General features: G+C 43.4%; 1 protein-coding gene across 1 annotated transcript; it reads right to left on the bottom strand.

Moving 5' to 3' along the window:
* Nucleotides 1-9,636: 9,636 nt before the first annotated feature.
* On the bottom strand, nt 9,637-16,842 carry unc45b (unc-45 myosin chaperone B). Its single transcript, XM_040019272.1, has 20 exons — nt 16,677-16,842; nt 15,900-16,061; nt 15,766-15,802; nt 15,477-15,652; nt 15,131-15,220; nt 14,879-15,046; nt 14,580-14,745; nt 14,239-14,409; nt 13,974-14,145; nt 13,555-13,855; nt 13,360-13,454; nt 12,718-12,859; nt 12,496-12,636; nt 12,221-12,348; nt 12,000-12,066; nt 11,709-11,822; nt 11,128-11,243; nt 10,874-10,991; nt 10,623-10,778; nt 9,637-10,265 (listed from the first exon to the last, which is right to left on the bottom strand). Exons 2-20 carry the CDS (start codon nt 16,059-16,061, stop codon nt 9,993-9,995), a joined length of 2,793 nt encoding a protein of 930 aa, XP_039875206.1. The 5' UTR covers nt 16,677-16,842; the 3' UTR covers nt 9,637-9,992.
* Nucleotides 16,843-19,625: the final 2,783 nt, after the last annotated feature.

The following is a 19,625-nucleotide window of genomic DNA, read 5'->3' as shown; positions in this document are numbered from 1 at the left end:
CAGGTGACACCGCAACAGCCCAGCCAGGAAAATCCATCCCAGGAGGTCTGGACTTCAGAGGAAGATTCACCTTCACTGCAGTATCAGAGGGCACCATCAAAGGCCACCCATAAAACCAATCAGAGGTCAACGGAGGACAATCCTGAGAAAGAACAGTGGCAAGGCCACGTTTTTGGGAAAGAATCTGACAATCGGGAGGCCGTGATACAGCTGGAACGCCTCTTGAGAAAACTGGAGGATGAAGGCGTAGCAACACCACGCAGCGTAGCACAAACGCTTTATGCATTGGAAAAGGACTTGGCGGCCTCAGTAAAAAACAATACACGAAAATCCAGAGAAGTGTTAAACCTGGAAAGGGGAGGATTCGCCCCAAATTTTCAGGCTCCCACAGGAATGACGACCCTTCGCTCTGGGAGGGTCCTGGAGGAACCAAGAGATAAAAGACCGTCCATCTTTGAAAAGAACCGGAAGAAGACTGGTGCATTGTCAACTGGAGAAGGGCAGTGTGACGCAGAGGAGGAATTACCCCTGACAATGCCTTTATTGACGGGTGCACGGGGTGAACCAGTCTACCACCCCTATAATATCAGAGATCTTGAGGCTCTGGTGAAGCAGCTGCCTCCCATCACAGAGGGAGGAGCGGCTTGGTTGAGGAGACTAGGAAATCTCACGGAAGGAGAGGAGTTAGCCTTGGGTGATTTCCGAGCTATCGGTGGGAGGACCTTCAGAGGAGGAGGCCTCGCAGATGTGGAAGAGATAGCAAGAACTGTATGCCAACCAAACGACGTCCCCTATGCAAGGGTGCGAAATGCTCTCTCTGACGCAGTGCGTGAGAAGTATCCGACCCATAACATTGGCACTACACCTAGGATTGTTTGGAGCCCAGAACAGTCCCCTAGAGAGTTTATGGAGCATGCAAAAGAACAGTGGATTCTCCAAACTGGAGAGCATCCTGGACAGAATGGTGAACCAAGGGCGTGGTTCCGATCTGCAGTGTTAGCAGGTCTCCCAGAACGAGTAAGAACAGATTTACAAAAGAATCCTGACTTTGCGGTGGCGGATTCAGCAAAATGGGAGAGGCACATTATACATCGACTTGAGCTGGAGAAAGACGAGGTGAACAAGAAAAAGCAGGAGCTGGAGGAGGCGCAAGGGCAGTTAGTGAAATTGAAATTGGCTGAGGCGAGAGAAAAACTAAACGAAAAGAAAAAGGAAAACAAAGATGGACCTAAGAAGATGCTGGTGGCGCAGCCACGGGGCGATCCGGGGCCTGATTGGCCAGATTTGGATCCGGTTCTGTACCCTGATGACCGATGGCCCGCCAATGGACCAAGGCAAGAAAGACCCGCGGGGAATTGGGGGGCTACTAGGTCGTTGAGGGGACGTGGTGGATCCCAAAGGGGAGGTGGACCAAGGGGCCGTGGTCTGGGGGGACCTATGCTGGACCCAAATGTATGCAGAAGGTGTGGAGGACGAGGACATTGGGCTCGTGATTGTCCTACACCATGGCAAGCAGAAAGGAGTTATCAACCACCACCCCAGGCTCAGAGAGCACCGCGAGGCGGGACAGTCCAGACAAGGGGACATCAAGCTCCAAACCCAGGCATGGCGCCAGCGGCTCAGTACCCTCTGGCCGACTGGGGCAGGGAGGAGGAGCTGTACTGACGGGACCCACAGAGACAAGACAACATGGGAACGGCGGACCCAATGTTGTCAATGAGTGTCGAAGGAACTGAAATGAACTTTCTTGTGGACACTGGAGCTACCTACTCGACGCTGAAACAAAGACCAAGCAGTGCCACACTTTCCAACCATGTGGTCAGCGTTGTAGGGTTCACTGGGGTTCCGATGACTCTGCCGACAACCAATCCAGCCCTGACGGTGCTGGGAAAACAGACTTTGAAGCACAGCTATGTGGTGTCTCCCGATGTACCTGTGAACTTGATGGGCAGGGATCTGCTCATCAAACTGGGGGCCACTATAATGTGTTCAGCTGATGGACTAACAGTTACACTTCCAGGAGGAAAAGAGTTTCCGTGCCTGGGGACATTTTCAAAGAACCAGTACTTGCTGAAAGACTGTGAACAAACGACCGCTGATATCTACTGGGGTCGGTTGGTGGATGAAGGCATCTTGAGACAGTATCAGCTGTGGAAACCTTGGATTATGGCCTTGGCAGTCTATTCACTCCCCCGAGATCAATTCCATGTCACCCTCTATTATGATAGGAACGATGATGAAATTTATAGGGACCTGTTCCAGTCTGACCTTGAAGGTCAGACCTGGAATGTGTGTTCTCAGAACATCTATGTCGGTCCTGAAGGCGTCGCTGCAGCAGTAAATTTAACCGAAGAACAACGGCCTTGGTTCAAAATGGGGCCTGATTCAGTGCCCCACATTACATTGGCGGTCCATGAGAGTCATCAGGCGAAGGAGCTGGGAACAATGGTCAAGAGAGCCCTCGAGGAACCTGGCTGGCAAGCTACTCAGATTCCAGACGTTTGGTACTCGCCAAAATGCAAAATTTATCGTATCACTTGTCAATCAGAGGACACAGTGATGTTGGAGCATGAACAAATCTCAAGAATCCATGGGAGAGAAAGAATAGATCATGCGGATGCAGTTGCCGCACTTGCGACTCTTCCTGACACCTTGTGGTCAGCAGGGCCTACGGATGTGGGCCAGGCAACGTGTTCGCCTGTTTTATTCCAGCTGAAGTCTGAAACGCCAATTTGGAAACCACAGTATAGGCAAAAGAGAGAAGCTGAGGAGGGAATTGCAGAAACCATTGAAGGGCTATTGAAAGTAGGGGTGCTTGAGCCCTCTCAATCCTACTGGAACACTCCTATTTTGCCAGTAGAGAAGCACGGGACAGGAAAGTACAGAATGGCACATGACTTAAGAGCCATCAATGCCATTTTACGTACTGACACGGTGCCAGTCCCAAATCCATACACAGCATTGACGGCATTAACACCAGAACAGAAGTGGTTTACATGTATTGATCTAGCAAATGCATTTTTCTGTCTCCCATTGCATGAGTCTCTGAGGGACATTTTTTCATTCACATATAGGGGGCAACAGTATAGATACACACGGTTGCCACAAGGATTTGCACTCTCCCCTGGCATTTTCAATCAAGTGTTGAAAGAAGCTTTATCGCCATGCCATCTTCCAGAGGGGTGTTCACTAGTGCAATATGTTGATGATTTGCTCATTGCAGCTCCGTCTGCTTCGGCATGCACGCCAGCTTCACTTACCATACTGAAGAGACTCGCTGAATGCGGTTTCAAGGTCAGTAAAGAAAAGTTGCAGTTGGTTCGACCAGAAGTAACATTTCTGGGCCGTGTCATTGCTCACAAATCAGTGGGTCTGCTAAACACTCATCGTGACCAGATTTTGACACATCCAAAACCACGTACGGTTAAGGAGTTGCTCTCATTCTTGGGGTTAACAGGATACAGCCGGCACTTCATTCCAAATTATGCAGGCAAAACAGCCCTTTTGAGGGATTTGGTAAAAACGGCAGGTGTCAGAAATCTTAAGGCTGAACTGCCATGGACATCGGCCACTGAGTCGGCGTTTATTGCATTAAAACAGGACTTGTCAAGATCGGCTGATCTTGCTATCCCTAATTATGAACAACCCTTCTATCTTGATGTTTCAGAAACACACGGGATAGCTAATGGGGTGTTGTTTCAGAAAAAAGGGGGAGGAAGGGAGGTACTTATGTACGTCAGCATCAGGCTGAATCCATTAGAGACAAGGCACCCGAGATGCACACAGCATGCCATTGGGGTGTCAAAAATCATACAAAAGACAGCACATATAGTGAGGGACCATCCGTTGAAGGTGCTGACCACCCACAGTGTGGTGGCATATGTTAACTCACAAGCCTTCACCATGACACCTCTCACACAACAGAGAGTGTGTAAAGTGTTAGACGCTCCTAACTTGACCTTCACACATGAAGGAATCAACATGGCAGATTTAATGGGGTCAGGAGGAGAACCTCACGATTGCGCAAAGAGAGCCGAAGTTGACGAGAAGATAAGAGAAGACTTGAAAGCAGAACCTCTGACAGGAGCTGAAGATTGGTTCACGGATGGATGCTGCTACAGAGATGAGGAAGGATTAAAAGCAGGCTACGCGGTAGTTTGCAGAAGCGGAGCTGAATTTGAAGTGAAGGAGGCGGGAAGACTTGAAGGGCAGCAGTCAGCCCAAAGAGCAGAAGTAATTGCTCTAAGTCGAGCTTTGAGACTTGCAAAGGGAAAAAGAGTCAACATCTACACGGACTCAGCTTATGCCTTTGGAGCAGCTCATGTGGAGCTGGCCCAATGGAGAAGAGCAGGATTCAGGACAGCAGATAACGCACCCATCTGCCATAAAAAGGAAATGGAGGAACTTGAGCAGGCCTTGGGAGATCCAGAGGAGGTGAGCATCATAAAATGCAAAGGCCACTCCTCAGGGACCGGCCTGATGGCCAGAGGAAATCAGGAAGCCGATCGAGCTGCAAAAGAGGCAGCGGGTTATAAAGCATCACGACAGATGGTACAAATAACGGAGGAGGAAGAACTAGGGGTCAACATGCTAGAGGAAGCCAGGAAGGCCCAAGAGGAGGCGGCCCCAGAGGAAAAGGGGGTCTGGAAGAATCGAGGAGCCTGGGAAGAAGGAGGTCTCTGGCGAGGACCTGACGGTCGACCAGTGTTGACAGCCAACTTGGCAAAACAGAAGATTGCCGAAGCGCACGGCCTTGGACATGTAGGTGTCGCCCAGATGGGGAGACATCTGTGCCATTGGTGGCATCCCTTTTTGAAGGATATGATCAAGGAGAAGGCCAGGACGTGTCTGATCTGTGGGAGGCACAATCCGAAGCCAGTGATTAAACCAGAGGCAGGTAAGTTCCCCATTCCAGAAAGACCAGGTGAAGAGATTGTAATTGACTTCACTGACATGATTGATCCAGGCCCAGGAGGAGTTCGATATCTACTGGTAAGTGTAGATGCTTTGACGGGCTGGCCTGAGGCATGGCCAACCAAGAGGGAGGATGCAAAAAGTGTGATTAAATGTTTAATCAATCATTACATCCCCCGCCATGGTTTCCCGAAGCGGATTAGGTCAGACAATGGGACTCATTTCAAAAACAAAGATTTGGCAGAGGTAGAACAGAAGCTGGGGTTGCAACATAGATTTGGCACTGTATATCACCCCCAGTCACAGGGAAAGGTAGAAAGAATGAATCTAAACCTGAAGAATAAAATTGCTAAAATTTCTGCTCACACGGGGCTAAATTGGGTAGCAGCCCTGCCAATTGCATTGATGATAATAAGATGTTGTGTTAATCAATCCACAGGTTTCACACCATATGAGCTGTTAACAGGACGACAGTTTCCAGGTCCTTGGACAACAGTTCCGGCGAAGAAAGTATAAAAACTAACAGAAAACATATTGAATGTTGGAAAGAATTAAAAGCTCTTGTGTCTAGTTTCACACAACAGGTTGGAGAAGGGGTGAAAGCGGAGGACAGGTCCATCCCCGATGCCAAGGCGGTGTGGCTGAAGGTCATTAAGCGAAAGTGGAGAGACCCGAGGTGGACCGGACCCTTCGAAGTAACTGCCCGGACCACCAGTGCGGTCCGTCTGAAGGGGAAAGGGGAGACCTGGTTCCATTGGTCTCAGTGTGCAGTCGCGGACGAGAGCTTTCTGGAGCTAAGCTCCACCACTAACCCAGGGGGGAACATAGAGGCAGAATAATCCTCTCCCCCTGGCCACGGTCCTCCTCAGTAGTCTAACCTGAGTCGAGGTGAAGAAAAGAAGAGGAGCGTCACACGCCAAGTATCAATTCATTTGAGGCTCCTAAATAGGCTAGGGCTCTAGTCTGAAGTAATTGATAGTTTAAAGGAATCTTAATAGTTTTGTACGTTAATCACATACTTTTATACTCATAACTTTATATTCTTATTACGTAGTTTAAAGAAAAAGTAAAACGAGCCTGGGAGCATCATGAAATTGTGGGAAAATTGGAAAATAATGGGAATATTGGGGTTAATAAGTGTTATAACGTGTTTGTTTGGTTTTTGGCAGACAGGTGAATTGCCCAGACGCAGAGGTCTATCCGCTCCAGAGCCCGAACCGATCAAGTCGTCGAAAAAAGTCAAGTGCGCGGTTGGTTCAGGTGGGAGTGATGAGTGTCTCAAAGCCAGTGGCGGAGTCGAGTTTGGGTATGTCAATGGGTCCACGACGGCGTTCACATTCGATTTGTGTGAGGTAATTAAATGCTCGGGTGACGGTAGTAGCTGGAGAACATATAATGTGTGGGTTTGTTATCACCCTATGGTTTGTTATCCCAAGTCGGTGTGGGGTCCATCAATGAACGGAGAAATTTATACTTATATAACGGATCAGTGGTGTTCTTGGCAGGATGTGGTTGCGTGGACAGGAGTAGGATGGCAGCCAACAGTGCCACCGGCCCTTGAAGGGATAGCCATTCAAAGAGATTACTCTGTAACAAATAACCCTGTCACTCTTTCCCTAGGTCCATGGAGCAAACTCCCGGAAGCAGGGTATGATGGGGGCGCGTTTTATCTCGTTATAGGGGTAGATAAAGCAGGGACAGATCCAAGTGGGGTAATTCGGGTGAATTTATTCAATCCCAGATCTAAACTGATAGGGAACGACGCTACAGTGAATCTCACAGAGCAAACAGATCCTCTAGAGATAGTCACCTACAAGGACTCACCAGAGAAATGGCTTGTTGCCGCAGATTACACTAGATTAAAACCTCAAGAGTTAATAGAGCGTGCCACAGGTTTCGGTGATAGGAATCTGTGGTTAGATTGGGTGGCTCAAAATGCTAAAGAGCAGCAAGTGGTTGATTGTGTTGCTTGTGCTACTGCTCGACCTCATTTGTTTACTGAACCCGCTCCTCTGTATCCAGAGGATGAGTGGGGTTATAATTGCATGCTGAGATTAACTAGAGAGGCGGTGGACACAGGTAACTGCACCACTTTGTCAGGTTTATATCCGCCAATTGATAAATGTACACAACCAGGTACATTCACACCAAAACGAGATAATTATACATGTTTTGAGTTCTCTACAGACAGAGTGAGATTTAGGTTAGGGAGGATTGATCCAAGCTGGTGTCAGAGGACGATCACAGGTAGGACTACCAATGATGTAACTGACCCAAGTACAATTATAGGCACCTGGGCAAGGGGTGGGCTATATTATTATTGTGGGGAGTACACCCTTTTGGTGCAGGTTCCCTTGGGGAGTGTGGGAACATGTGCTTTGGTGCGCTTAGGTGCACCTTTGATGCTCATAGGAAGTAGGCTAGAGACAGCTCCACAGCGAGGCGCGGATGTGTCAACAGCCAGACGAAGGAGAAGCACAGGGGGTATCCACAGGTATGATCCAAGACGGGACTCGCCAACCTGGATTGACTCAATAGGAGTTCCCAGAGGAGTTCCAGATGAGTATAAGTTAGTTGATCAGATAGCGGCCGGCTTTGAGAGTGTGTTTTTGTGGGTAACTCCAAATAAAAATGTTGATCGTATTAACTATGTTCATTATAATGTGTTGAGACTCTCTAATCTCACTAGGGACGCGGTGGAAGGCCTTGCAGAACAATTAGGTCCGACGTCTTTAATGGGAATTCAAAATCGCATGGCTCTGGACATGTTATTGGCTGAGAAGGGAGGCGTGTGCGCGATGTTTGGGGACTTATGTTGCACCTTTATTCCTAACAATACTGCTCCGGATGGAACGGTCACGCGGGCGCTCGAGAATTTGAAATCGTTATCTAGAACCATGCATGAGCACTCAGGTGTGAACTCGAGGCTGGGAGATTGGATCACATCTGTTTTTGGGCAATGGAAGGAAGTGTTTATGTCTGCCATGTTTTCTCTTTTAGTTTTTCTAGGTATATTGCTGATCGGGTGTTGTCTCATTCCTCTGGTAAGGCAGGTGTTGGGTAATCTGGTGAGCAGGGCCATAGCTTCTGGTTCAGCTGGGTCAGCTGGTCCGGAACATATGATGCCGTTGCGAGAAGCCGCTTGGACGGAGGAGTGACACAATATCTGGGTAAAAGTTGGCCTTTTTTCTAAAGGCCAAAGAGGAGGAGTGTGACCAGGAGATATTTTATTTTGTATTCTTATAATCAGTTATCCTTGATTAATCATTTACCTACCATTGTTGAACCAGTTGACAGAATAATCTTTGAACCACATCTATGTTAATGTTAATCTACACAGATTATCTGTACTTTAATCAGTCTATTGTTGTTCTGTACTATTCTTGTTATTTGCTTAAAGCTGTTTCACAGTTCTGTGACCACTCAGAAGCCTGTGGGTCCTGCTGGACCCTGCCTTAGTTCTTTGTTCAGTTCTGCATGTACACAGGCCTTTAAAGAACTTGCACGTTCTTAGATAACACATGCACGTTTACACACACACTTAGTAAGAATAGGAGGGTCGTCCGAGGACAGTTTTCTGATAGATATACTTTCACAAAAGGCACAAATGTAATACACACTTGTTTTTCTCTAAAAACTAGCAGTTAATGTCCATATTAGGTAAACTCTCTGAACAGGCCCAAACTGTTATCATTTCCAGTAAGGTCTAACTGTGTGACGTCATCACGGTAATATAAGGATGAAAAGCCTCCGCCCGGCGGAGATTGTTGATGCAAGACTGTTTTCCCCGCACTTCTGCGCAAAAGTGTGTAATAAAATCACTATTTTTGACACCTTGCACGGACTCGGCTTGTTTTTCCTTCTTAACCAAACTGAACCAGACGTAACAGTAGTCTTCAGGGTGAAAGTGCACACTGTAAGAATAAACTGCAACAGCACATGGACTGCTGCACGTCTGCAGCTGTGGTAAACATTGACCAGCAGCTGGCACTCATTGCTTTGATGACTGTCGAGCTCTGTATATTAATAACTGTATATCAATGTATTGGTAACAGTATTACCTCTTAGAAATAAAATGACATGAAGTGATTAGAATTTTTAAGCTAAAAAAAAGAGTAAGGTAATGCTGACTAATGCTTTGACATGCTGAGATATACTTTTGTAATCCTGGAATTAATTCTGTCTCATGTCCTCAGTATTCTTCTTTGTTTGCAGGAAACAATAATGGTAAATAATGGCAATAATGTTTATTGTTATGGCTTATTATATGCAGGAATCGTGACTGCAAAATGCAAAACTACCTGTTTCTATGTAATTACATATTAATAACCTGTTAAAGGAAACATACTAATTACCTGTAAACATGTGGTAGTTTATGTGTAAAAACAATGAATCAGAGTGTCAAAGGTACACATTCTACTGCATTTCATAGTTATTCATTTTGAATTTTTAATTGAAAACCCAAGAGCAAAAAACCACCCAAAAAACTAATAATTTGTATTTGCTAAATATAAATGTTTGATTCTTGTCTATTTACATATAGTTATTCAGGAGGAATGATAGTCTTACTTCAAATTATAATTCAAAAAAGATTTATTAATGTAAATACAAGATGGTGTTTGTAAAAAAGATTTTTGATTTTATGATTTTATGATTTTATGATTTTATGCTGCTTATTTGCACTGAGTTTAGAAAAGAAAAAGAGACACTGAAACATTTAGGTGTTATTTAAATGGTGTATTATGGCTCATCAACCACACAAATGGCAAAATATAAACACATGTAAATGCATCAGTCTTTAAACATTTAGACACAGTTACAGCTTTATCAAAACCAATCGCTGGAAACCCCCACCCCATATCTGATTCCTATATCACGCAACCCCTTTCTGTATATAAAAAGAATCCCTGCTTCACAGTGTGAGGGGTTATATTTAGAGATGGGGAGTCAGGGTGATGACTCCTAAAATCACTTATGTGAAAAAACAGTTATTTGGGGGGGGGGGGGGGGGGGGGGGGGTGTCTCTGATTAACAGAGGGGAAAAATGAAGAATGTCCTTTGATCTTTGATCTTTTTCTTTAAGAAGGGCTGGCGAAGGGTTTGATGAGACCAAGATCCATAGCTTTGACCAAACATGTGCGTGCTGCATCAATGGCCTCCTGCCTCTTCGGATTGTCCTCAGCTCTGCCAACCACTGAAAGGATTTCCAGTAACTCGCTCTCTATCAGTTTCTTAGCCAGGTCACTGTTGTCTGAGTTGAGCATGTTGTAAACAATGACAAGACCGCGGTGTTGAACCTGAACATTGCTGTGAAGGCATAACCTCTGCAGGATCTCAAGCCACTGGGAAGTCTGTTGGTACAGATAAGGTACTCTGTCAGTGACACTGTGTTTTTTTTTAAACATAAACATCATTGGCTAATATACACCTGACTCTGTAAGTCTGTGAAGGTGTGACTGTAGTGCAGACTTTTAGTTTTAGTTCAAAGGGACTTAACAAAAGTGTTGCATGAACTGTTTAGAAATGACAGATATTTGTATATACACTTTAGCGGTAACAGAGGCAAAACTGTGTTATTGTCCAAAAACCTACAATGTAACTGTAGGAGTACCTCTTAAAGTTTTCAAAATTACCTCATTTATGTGATATCTCTATACAAAAAGAAAAATCAGGGAAGGGGGTGGGTTGTAGTAAACTGTTGCACATACCACCAGAGTCATTTTGGTGCACAGCTTTTTCTGAGCAGCTGTGATCATGGCCAGAGCTCCAGCTGCAGCTATCTGAAGTTTGTCGTCATCTTCGCCGCAGAGCAACACCAGCAACTTCAGCTTATCATTGCCATCTTCCAGGTAGCGATCCTGCACCTAAAGCATACAGAGTTCATTTCATTTTCCCCAACCTGTTGGAATGCCTACTTATTGTGTGTCGTCCATCAATATGTGTTTGCAGCTGTCCTCACCTCTTTACATGTCACTAGGTTGCACATGCATTCAGTGGCAGCCAATCTGATCTGTTCATTCTCTTCAAACATGTAGTTCTCAATCTCGGGCAAAGCCTTCTCTTTCACAATCTTCACTCTACAAAAACAGATGAAGGTTATAATTGAAAATGAAAAAATCTGCAGAATGTAGAAAACTGTTGTATAGAAAATGAGTTATTTAATGTCACAGTGTCCATTCATTCATGTGATCTTAAAAAGAAAAAAAATCTCACCTCAGTTTTTCACTGAAACCAGCCAAGTTGGTGAGACCTCTCAGAGCTTCATAGTTCTGCATGCCTTCTCTGTCTGTGTGAAGGAGGTTCACTAATGGACGTATTACCTCATACACCTGTGAAATAATAATAATGGATTGGATTTATATAGCACTTTTCAAGGCACCGAAAGCACTTTACAATGCCACTATTCATTCACTCTCACACACTGGTGGAGGCAAGCTACAGTTGTAGCCACAGCTGCCCTGGGGCAGACTGACAGAAGAGAGGCTGCCATATCGCGCCATCGGCCCCTCTGGCCAACACCAGTAGGCGGTAGGGTAAAGTGTCTTGCCCAAGGACACAACGACCAGGACAGAGAGCCTGGGGATCGAACTGGCGACCTTCCGGTTACAGATACGCTTCCCAACCCCCTGAGCCACGGTCGCCCCGTTGAAACAATAAAAGATGTGAGAGCTGAATAGCTATGACACAGACTCCAAGTAAAAACAAGTCTAAACACTTTCATTTAAACCATTTAAAAAAAATCATTGCCACAGGCAAAACTGTCACTGAAGAAAACAAAGGAGCTTCTGTCTTACCCTCTCACCAGGAAAGGCGATTTCTGGGTTGGAAATGGCAGCTATTTTGGCAATGACATGGCTGGCTTTCACCTTTCCTGCTTCTGTTCCTTCCAGAGCCAGTGGTATGAGAGCCTGAGGGCAGAACCACATTTATATGTTTAAATAACAGTAACGTACACGTGTGGAATTTTTTTTTTAAGTTAATCAGTACAAATCCTGACATGCTTGCGCTGACCATGTATCTAACCGTGGCTTTATAGAGCGCCATAAATTCAAGTCTACTTTGATTTTTTTTTTCAGACTGCTTACCTTTCCTCCACCCTGGGCAACAATAGTACCGCGATCTCTGGGATCCTCTGACAAGGCCAAGAAAACCCTAAAGATTAAAAAATGTGTCAAAGAGTCATGATGTCATTTATTCAGCTGTCACCAAACTGGAATTCCCCTCCAGACTACAAACGTCACAAGATGTCGTTTTACATATTTTGTTACGCCTCATCAGTCTTTTTTTCTTTTTTTTTCTTTCCCACCTTGCCAGCATCTCTTTGGTTTGATCCGTCAAGATGATGTTCTCTGCTTTCACCATGACAGCAAGAGCTGATGTGACTCCGGCCTTCAGCAGCCTTTTCACTCTTTTGTCAACAAAGTCCTTCTTGTCCTGACAAGAAAAAATGCATCATATGTGTGTGTGTGTGTGTGTGTGTGTGTGTGTGTGTGTGTGTGTGTGTGTGTGTGTGTGTGTGACATTTCCTGTTCTGTTTGTTGAATCATCAGTTTAGGTCTGACTTTTACATTCTTCTCTTACTTTGGGGTGTTGCTCAGGCACATGCTGTTTTGAAAACTTGGCCAGCTGAACCAGCTCAGGGAGAATTTCTTTCTTTTCATAGGAGTTAGTGCAGTTAACCAGGATGCAAGCAACTGCATATAGGATCGTCTTATCCCTGGACTAAAAACACAGAGAAAAGGAAGCGGTTATTGGTCTCCTCTTAGTCTTTTCTGAGTTTTTCTCAGGTTGTTATTTCCGTACCTTAGCCAGTTCAAACATGGCTTGCATGGCAGGCTCATCATCCACAAAGTCATCTTTTACATCAGCATCATTAGTCAGATATGCAAGACCCTCTATAGCCCATTTCCTGGTTTTGGTATCAATCTGGGGATTGCAGAGCCACCTAGAAAAGTCAAAAATGATCATGAATCATTGATTGCAACCTGACAAATATGAAGCCTGCAGGGGTGTCAAACATTTGGATTAGGGCCAGAATCGGCCCAGCAAAGACTGGCCACTAGACAGCTTTAGCAAATCTGAAGGAGTGCACAGACTTTTAACTGTATTTTCAAGTAATTAAGTAATACAAAAACAAGTAAATGACAAAGTAAATTTTTTTTCCACTTTCTACTATAGAAATGTTTCTTTTTGTTGTTTGTTTGTTTGTGTGTTTCTTCTTACATTGTTCACAGTCTAAAAACAAAACAAAACCCAAAAGCTGACATTTTCTTTGAATTAACAAAAACTTCATGTTTTATACTTGCAGGGCAGTCAAAGTGGGCTGTATTTCGCCCACGCTGTAAAATGACTCTAACATCCTTGCTCTATAAGGTAGTTTATCGTATTTTTTAAATATTACTGTCATTAGCATATAGTTAGTACAGAGTCTCTGTGAATACTCACTTTCTGCACTGCTTGGCCAGCTTCTCTGTGGAGCCCTCAGCAAATTGCCTTAAACTGTAATCATCGCCTCCTGCTGAACCGAGTTTACAGAGACCCTGGAGAGGACAGATGCATGAGTATGCATAAAGACAGACAGACCCTGAGACAAAAGAAAAAAACATAAAGTAAGCTTTTATTGCATTTTGGCACACTCACCACCAGCGCACGTATTTTAATTTTCTCATTCTTGGTCTTCTTGTAGATATCCTTGAGCAGTGAGACACCATTCGTAATAATGAAGCTGGCACGGCTCATCTTTGAGGAGGCGTGGATCAGGGCCTCCACCGCAACCATCTGGTCCACCTCGCGTTCTGAGCCGCACAGTGCCACCATCATCTCCATGATGCCTTGCCGACCAACTAAAGCATTACCGACATCGAATGGTCCCTGCAGCAGCCCTGAGATGCAGTTGATGGCATGAATGGTCTTGTCCATGTCTTTGGGGTCTATTTTGGATCTTTAGAAAATGAATGGAGAATTAGAGAAAAGAAAAAAAATCTGATTATTACACAAGATATGTTTGCTGGGCCTCATTTATAGTGTCTTTATTAACACTGAATGTTTCATGGACATACTTGATATATTCGTCACAAATGTCCCTGAAGTTGTTTCTCTCTGGGTCACACTTAAGGTCGTCGTAGAGCTTGTTGAGGAGCACGCTAGCAATCAGCTGTGTATTCTCTGTCAAGGGCAACTGGTCTGGCAGCTCAGGAACCTGGCCACAAACCTTGAGGATCTTTTTCAAACCTAAAGAAAAAACAAAAACAGATGTTGAATGATTAGTATCACTCAAAAAGCCTGTGTTAGGGAATCTGTTAGGGAATCAGGTGTTGGGCTCACCATGGTCAATAGTGAAAAGGCTTTTGGAATGATCCATCTCCTTCTTCTCTTTGCGAGGTACATTCTTGCTCAGGAGGTTTAATGCCTGGTCTCTGCCATGGCCAGACACCTTTTTACTGGCAACCATCTCCAGCAGAGAAAGAAGAATAGTTTTCAAGTCTTTAGATGGATCTGTGGGGAGACACATTAAATCAAAGATTGTCCATCAGTCAATAATACAGTGAAAAATACCACCAATAGAGGAGCCCTTTTAGAATGAAGTCTGTGTTTTTAGGAGTAAGGATGAAAAAAGAAGTAGAAAATCTAACCGATACTTATTACACATAATTATTCTCTCATACCCATAACAAGGTCTGCTTCTTTCCCATATTCTCGTGTATCTCCACCAGTGAGGGAATCATTGATGCACTGGAAGAGGTTGCAGGCTGCCAGTGCAATCTCCTCATTGTCAACAGCCATGATGCTGCACATTTTATCAACACCCACCATCTGAATGATGGCCATTGCCTGTTGGAGTAAGTGTAAAGGGTTTTGTAAGGAAAATGGGAAGAAAATCATACATCCGGTGACATGGGCATGGGAATTTTATATATTTATAAAGAGTTGCTGAAAGTTTCACTTTGCATGCACCATGACTCACGCGAGCCTTATGTCCTGTGCACATTCCTGACAGCGTACGGACAGCAGCCAGGATCATTTCTGGTTTGCCAGTCTCGATCATATTGAGTAGCAGAGTCACTCCATTATTCTGGAAAATTCTCTCTGCTCCAGCGTCTTCCCTCGAAAGGACAATCAAGTTGTTGGCGGCCTAGAGGTTGAAGAAGTAAAACTGTGTGAACTGTGTGTTGTTGCCACAACAAATATAGAAATAGGAAGTTTAGAAAATCCTCACCTTCTCCTTCTTGTCCTTTTCGCTCTCTTCATCGAAGAGAATGTCAAACATGTTTTGTACCCTCGAATCTGTGGAAAATGTAGTTTTCAGCTGTGGAGAGAAAAAATGATAAAGAAAAATGACTATAAATGATCATATCATCTAAGCTCCTGCTATGTAGACTACATTTTATATTGTTTGGTGATATGGCCATGAACAGTCATGAAAATTACTTCAGTGTTTAGCCTGCTGATTACTTGTATGTTAGAGTTTAATGGATACTTATTGCAGTTAGATAAGTAGTATATGTAGTTTTCTACTGCCCTGTATGGTGCTCTGTGTGCAATTTTATCTGCCTAATGCTGACCTTAGACTGGATTTCTGCTCCCAGTCTGCGGAGTGTCTCCAGGAAGGCTTTGTTCTTTGGCTCGAGCGTGGCACACCTCTGCACATCTTTGAAAGCCATATCCAGTTTTCCCAGCTTTTCCAGAGCTTGGCAGCGCCGGTACAAAGCTTTTATGTCTTTTGCATCAACATCAATCGCTATGGATGAGGGCAAATTGTTTAAGTTAATGACTAGCTTTCATTTATGGATTTTTGTTCTGCTGTTGACTGAATATTTACAGCTGTTCAAAGTTCTTAACGTATTACTCTACCTTTAGTTGCATCAGATGCTGCATTAGCATAGTTTTCCTATAAGAAAAAAAAGAGACAATCACAGACAGTTTGTCAGAGAACCTGCAAGCGTAATCTGTTTGATATAGTTTTGATCCCATATCAGAGTGCTTACCTTTTTTAGGTAGCATGCAGATCTGTTCCTGTAAATCACAGCCAGCACTTTTTTGTCCTGGCACACCTTGATGGCTTTAGTGTAGCACTCAATGGCCTTGTCAATATCGCCTGCCTGAAAGTGTTTGTTTCCCTCCTCTTTTAACTGGATTGGGTCTCCCATCTGGCAAAAAATTGGAATATATATATATATTTATGTATATGTGAAATGTAAAATCAAACCTGTGTGTTGTTTTATTGTGCTCACCAGGCAAAGCTTACTTTAACAAATTCTGCCAATCAAATTTAAATTAAGCCTTTTACTTTTTCTCTGGATGAAAAACAAATACGTCAAATAAGCTGAACATATAATGATTGTGGCTGACTATTTTTGTCTCTTTAAATTGTGTTAGAAAAGCAGTGTGCAAGCAGTTCAAAGTTATAAAGATACACCATTCAAACAAACGACAGAGTGGTAATGAAAATAATTTAACATACAATTAGAAATTATTTTCATTCTCACCTTCTTGCTAATCCCTGTCCCACTGACCTGGGTCCCCCGTAGAAAATGGCCATGCACATGCTATCTCTAACTTTAAATGGCCTCCCCTCAGGCCTTATTTGGGCACGATCTCCCACCCTAGTCTGAGCCTTGAGACAAATGGCACTTTCCTAGATGACCAACACTATCTCCACCTGCTCCCCTGATAGCCATAGTCTACCCTTATACTAAGTACCTCTGCATACCTGAGTGTCCCTCAAAAGAGAATCACAGCTCTGTGTGGAAGCTGTTCTGTACCTTTAGATTGTATCTCTGTTGAGTCTCTCTTCTTCAGTCCTCTTCTTTGTTCTTTGCTCGTGTGGGGTTTTTTTTCTTTTTCCTCCTGCGTAGATGATCTGGACCTGTAGTCCCGAGTGTTTCTTACAAACTTTATCTGTCTTGTGTTACCTCCCCCTACCAGTATCACAATTTATATTTATAGTGACTCTCAAGGAGGTGGGACAGAACTAAGGTGGACCACCGGTGATCAAAAGGGTTCTTTCCACAGTGACAACCCCCCCAAAAAACAGCTTTGTGCTTAAGGTTGGTGTACGTTTATGACGACTTGTATTGAAAAACATATAATTTAAGGGTTGTTGAATAATCTAAAGCTTCACAAAAAAAACCCCAAACTTTAGATTTGGTAATTTAGTGGAGAGTAACCCCTCAAAGGTGGTCTGCTCCTGATGAGGTCTATTTAGGGCACAGACAGCTGAGAACTCACCAGCAACTGCCTGATGGGGGGGGGGGGATCCTGGTGGAAACTGGTAGCTTCTGGAAAGAGCACGTACATAAGGTTTGATATTGAATCAAGCAATTAGTTTTGATGGTTAGGGGGAGAGTTCAGGGTTTAAGGTGGAAAGACTCACAAGTGTAAATGTGAGTGTATGTTTACATCCTTTGAATGTGCGCTCAAATGGTTTTCAGCAATTCTCTCAAAAATGTCCCATCGATGATTTTATAACTTTTTGTAACTGGTATCCTCTCAGCACACACACACACCCAACAGAGGTCCCAAGATGTTTTTCATTTTGTGACGACCCAATGAAGAAGCGCTCTGGCTTCACAAGTCAGTACGCAAAAAGAAAACAATCTGTGAAGACTTTGAGAAATTCAAAACATCTAAAATAGAAATTATGATTACTGCAAATTACATGGAAAAAATTGAGAGCAAGTACGCACACGCATAATGATAAAAATATGTTTTAAGAAGAGTTGTCATTGTCCTGAAGACCAGTGACCCTCATTGTTTCTCTCCACCTACTCTGTCCCAGGTTCAGTGGTTGGTTGGAGGTTTTGAGAAGCATGCGTCTCAGCAGCTGCAGTGGTTATTGACACAACTGTGTTGTCTCATCACCACTGCAGTATTTAAGACCGGATTGTCCTCTCCAACATCACCAGATCGTTCAGCTTCCCACAGTGGTATTGTGGGGCTCCGCTTACTTATTTTGTTATGATCAACTCATGCAGGCCATTGTGTTCAAATGTTTACCTTGTCTGGCCTTCATCTTCATAAGACATCTGGCGCTGCCTCCCTGCCTTTTGCTTTGAGTCTTAAATCAGTTTGCTTTGGATTGGATTTTAAAGTAGACATGCATATCAAAAGACAGCTGCAAGCATTTTATTGATATCATTTCACAATTATTCATACTTTTGGAAATAATTTCTCAAATTTTGGGCATATATTGTAGTTTTGTATTTATAGTGTATTATGGTTTTATGTAATTGCATTTTCTCAATGTAATTCAAATCTAGCAGTAACTATAAACTCCATGTGCAGCACATCAGTTTCATGCTCTGTATTAGAACTGTGTTAAACTCCATCTGTGAACTGTGTAGACATTTTTTGATACATGACTCAGACCAGAGGAAAGATCAATAATGTTGTTAGTGTTGGGGAAAGAGATACTAATTATATTTGCACTGACCTCCGAACTCACCAGCAACTGTCTGATGTGGATGATAGGGTGCAAGTGTGTTTGAAAGCAGTTTATTGTTTCTTCTTTTTTTGTATCATTAATATTTCTGTTAAAATGGGTTTGTACCTGCTTAAAAGATCAGTCCTTTCAAAAATTTTCAAAAGACCATTCACATGGTACGTTCAACCTTACATGGCTTCCCCTCAAGCATTATTGCAGCATGACTTCATATCCCACTTTGAGCCTTGCAACAAATGACATTTTCCTAAATGATAGACACTATCTCCACCAGACCCCCAGTAGTCACAGTGTGTCTTTGCCTTGACCATCTGCATACTGCAGGGCCAAGTCATGACTGTCCCTTAAAAACAAAAATAGTTAATACATACAGTACTACACCAGTATACAAGACAACCCAGCAAAGATTCGTCTTCTATTGCCACAGTGAATTTCTTGAGACCTACTGTTGCTTCTTTTTCATTAACATTTGAGTTCAAATGTTTTTGCCCATACAGTGCTGTGCTAAAGTCTTGAGGCCTTTTCTTTTGTTCTCTGTCAAGATGATCCAACACTGCCTCAATAATGCTGACGTCCGGGCTCTGGGGAAGCCATAGTAATAGTAATCCATTGTGTGTTTGATATCCAAAAATTCCCATTTGGATTCATCAGACCTACAGAATTTCAGTCTAGTTCTTCTGTAATTTGGTGTGCCTCAACCTTTTCTTTCTTTAAGTATGACATCTTTACAGCCACCCTCCCACTGAGACCATTTCAGAGTAGATTTCAGTGAATAGAAAATGGATAAACTGAATGGTCAGAGGCATGTCTCAGGTTCTGTTTCGGGACTTTGGTGTTATTTTGTCCTGTTTCTTAAGATATGACTTTCAATATTCTTCATCTGCTATAAATAGTTTGTAAATCCTGCAACTTCTCCTTTTGTGCTTTTGTCCTCTACTTGTCCACTTTCCTACTTTTTTTTTTAAAGATACAGTTCACAGCATGGCAGGAAGTGCTTTTCAGTTAATAGCTCTTTGAGAATTGATCTCTGATGCAAAAATACTATCTTCTGCCCATCGAACTATGTTTTCTTTTGCATTTTTTTTGTATAAACAAATGATGTTTTTCTTTTTGACAGGCTGCTGGTAACAAAGGACTGGACTGAAAAAAATGCCTGTAAAATATTGCTAAAGACCAAAATTACACTTTCAGTGTTATGCAAAGTGCAAGTAATATTTTTTTCATTTTTTGTAAATGACGACTGTTGGGTGTGCTGGTCCTCTCCATATCC

The sequence above is a fragment of the Simochromis diagramma genome, unplaced genomic scaffold (assembly GCF_900408965.1).
Source record: "Simochromis diagramma unplaced genomic scaffold, fSimDia1.1 OVJJ01000822.1, whole genome shotgun sequence".
Lineage (NCBI taxonomy): Eukaryota > Metazoa > Chordata > Actinopteri > Cichliformes > Cichlidae > Simochromis > Simochromis diagramma.
The sequence above is the reverse complement of the archived record's forward strand: the minus strand, read 5'-3'. Positions and strand labels throughout refer to the sequence as shown.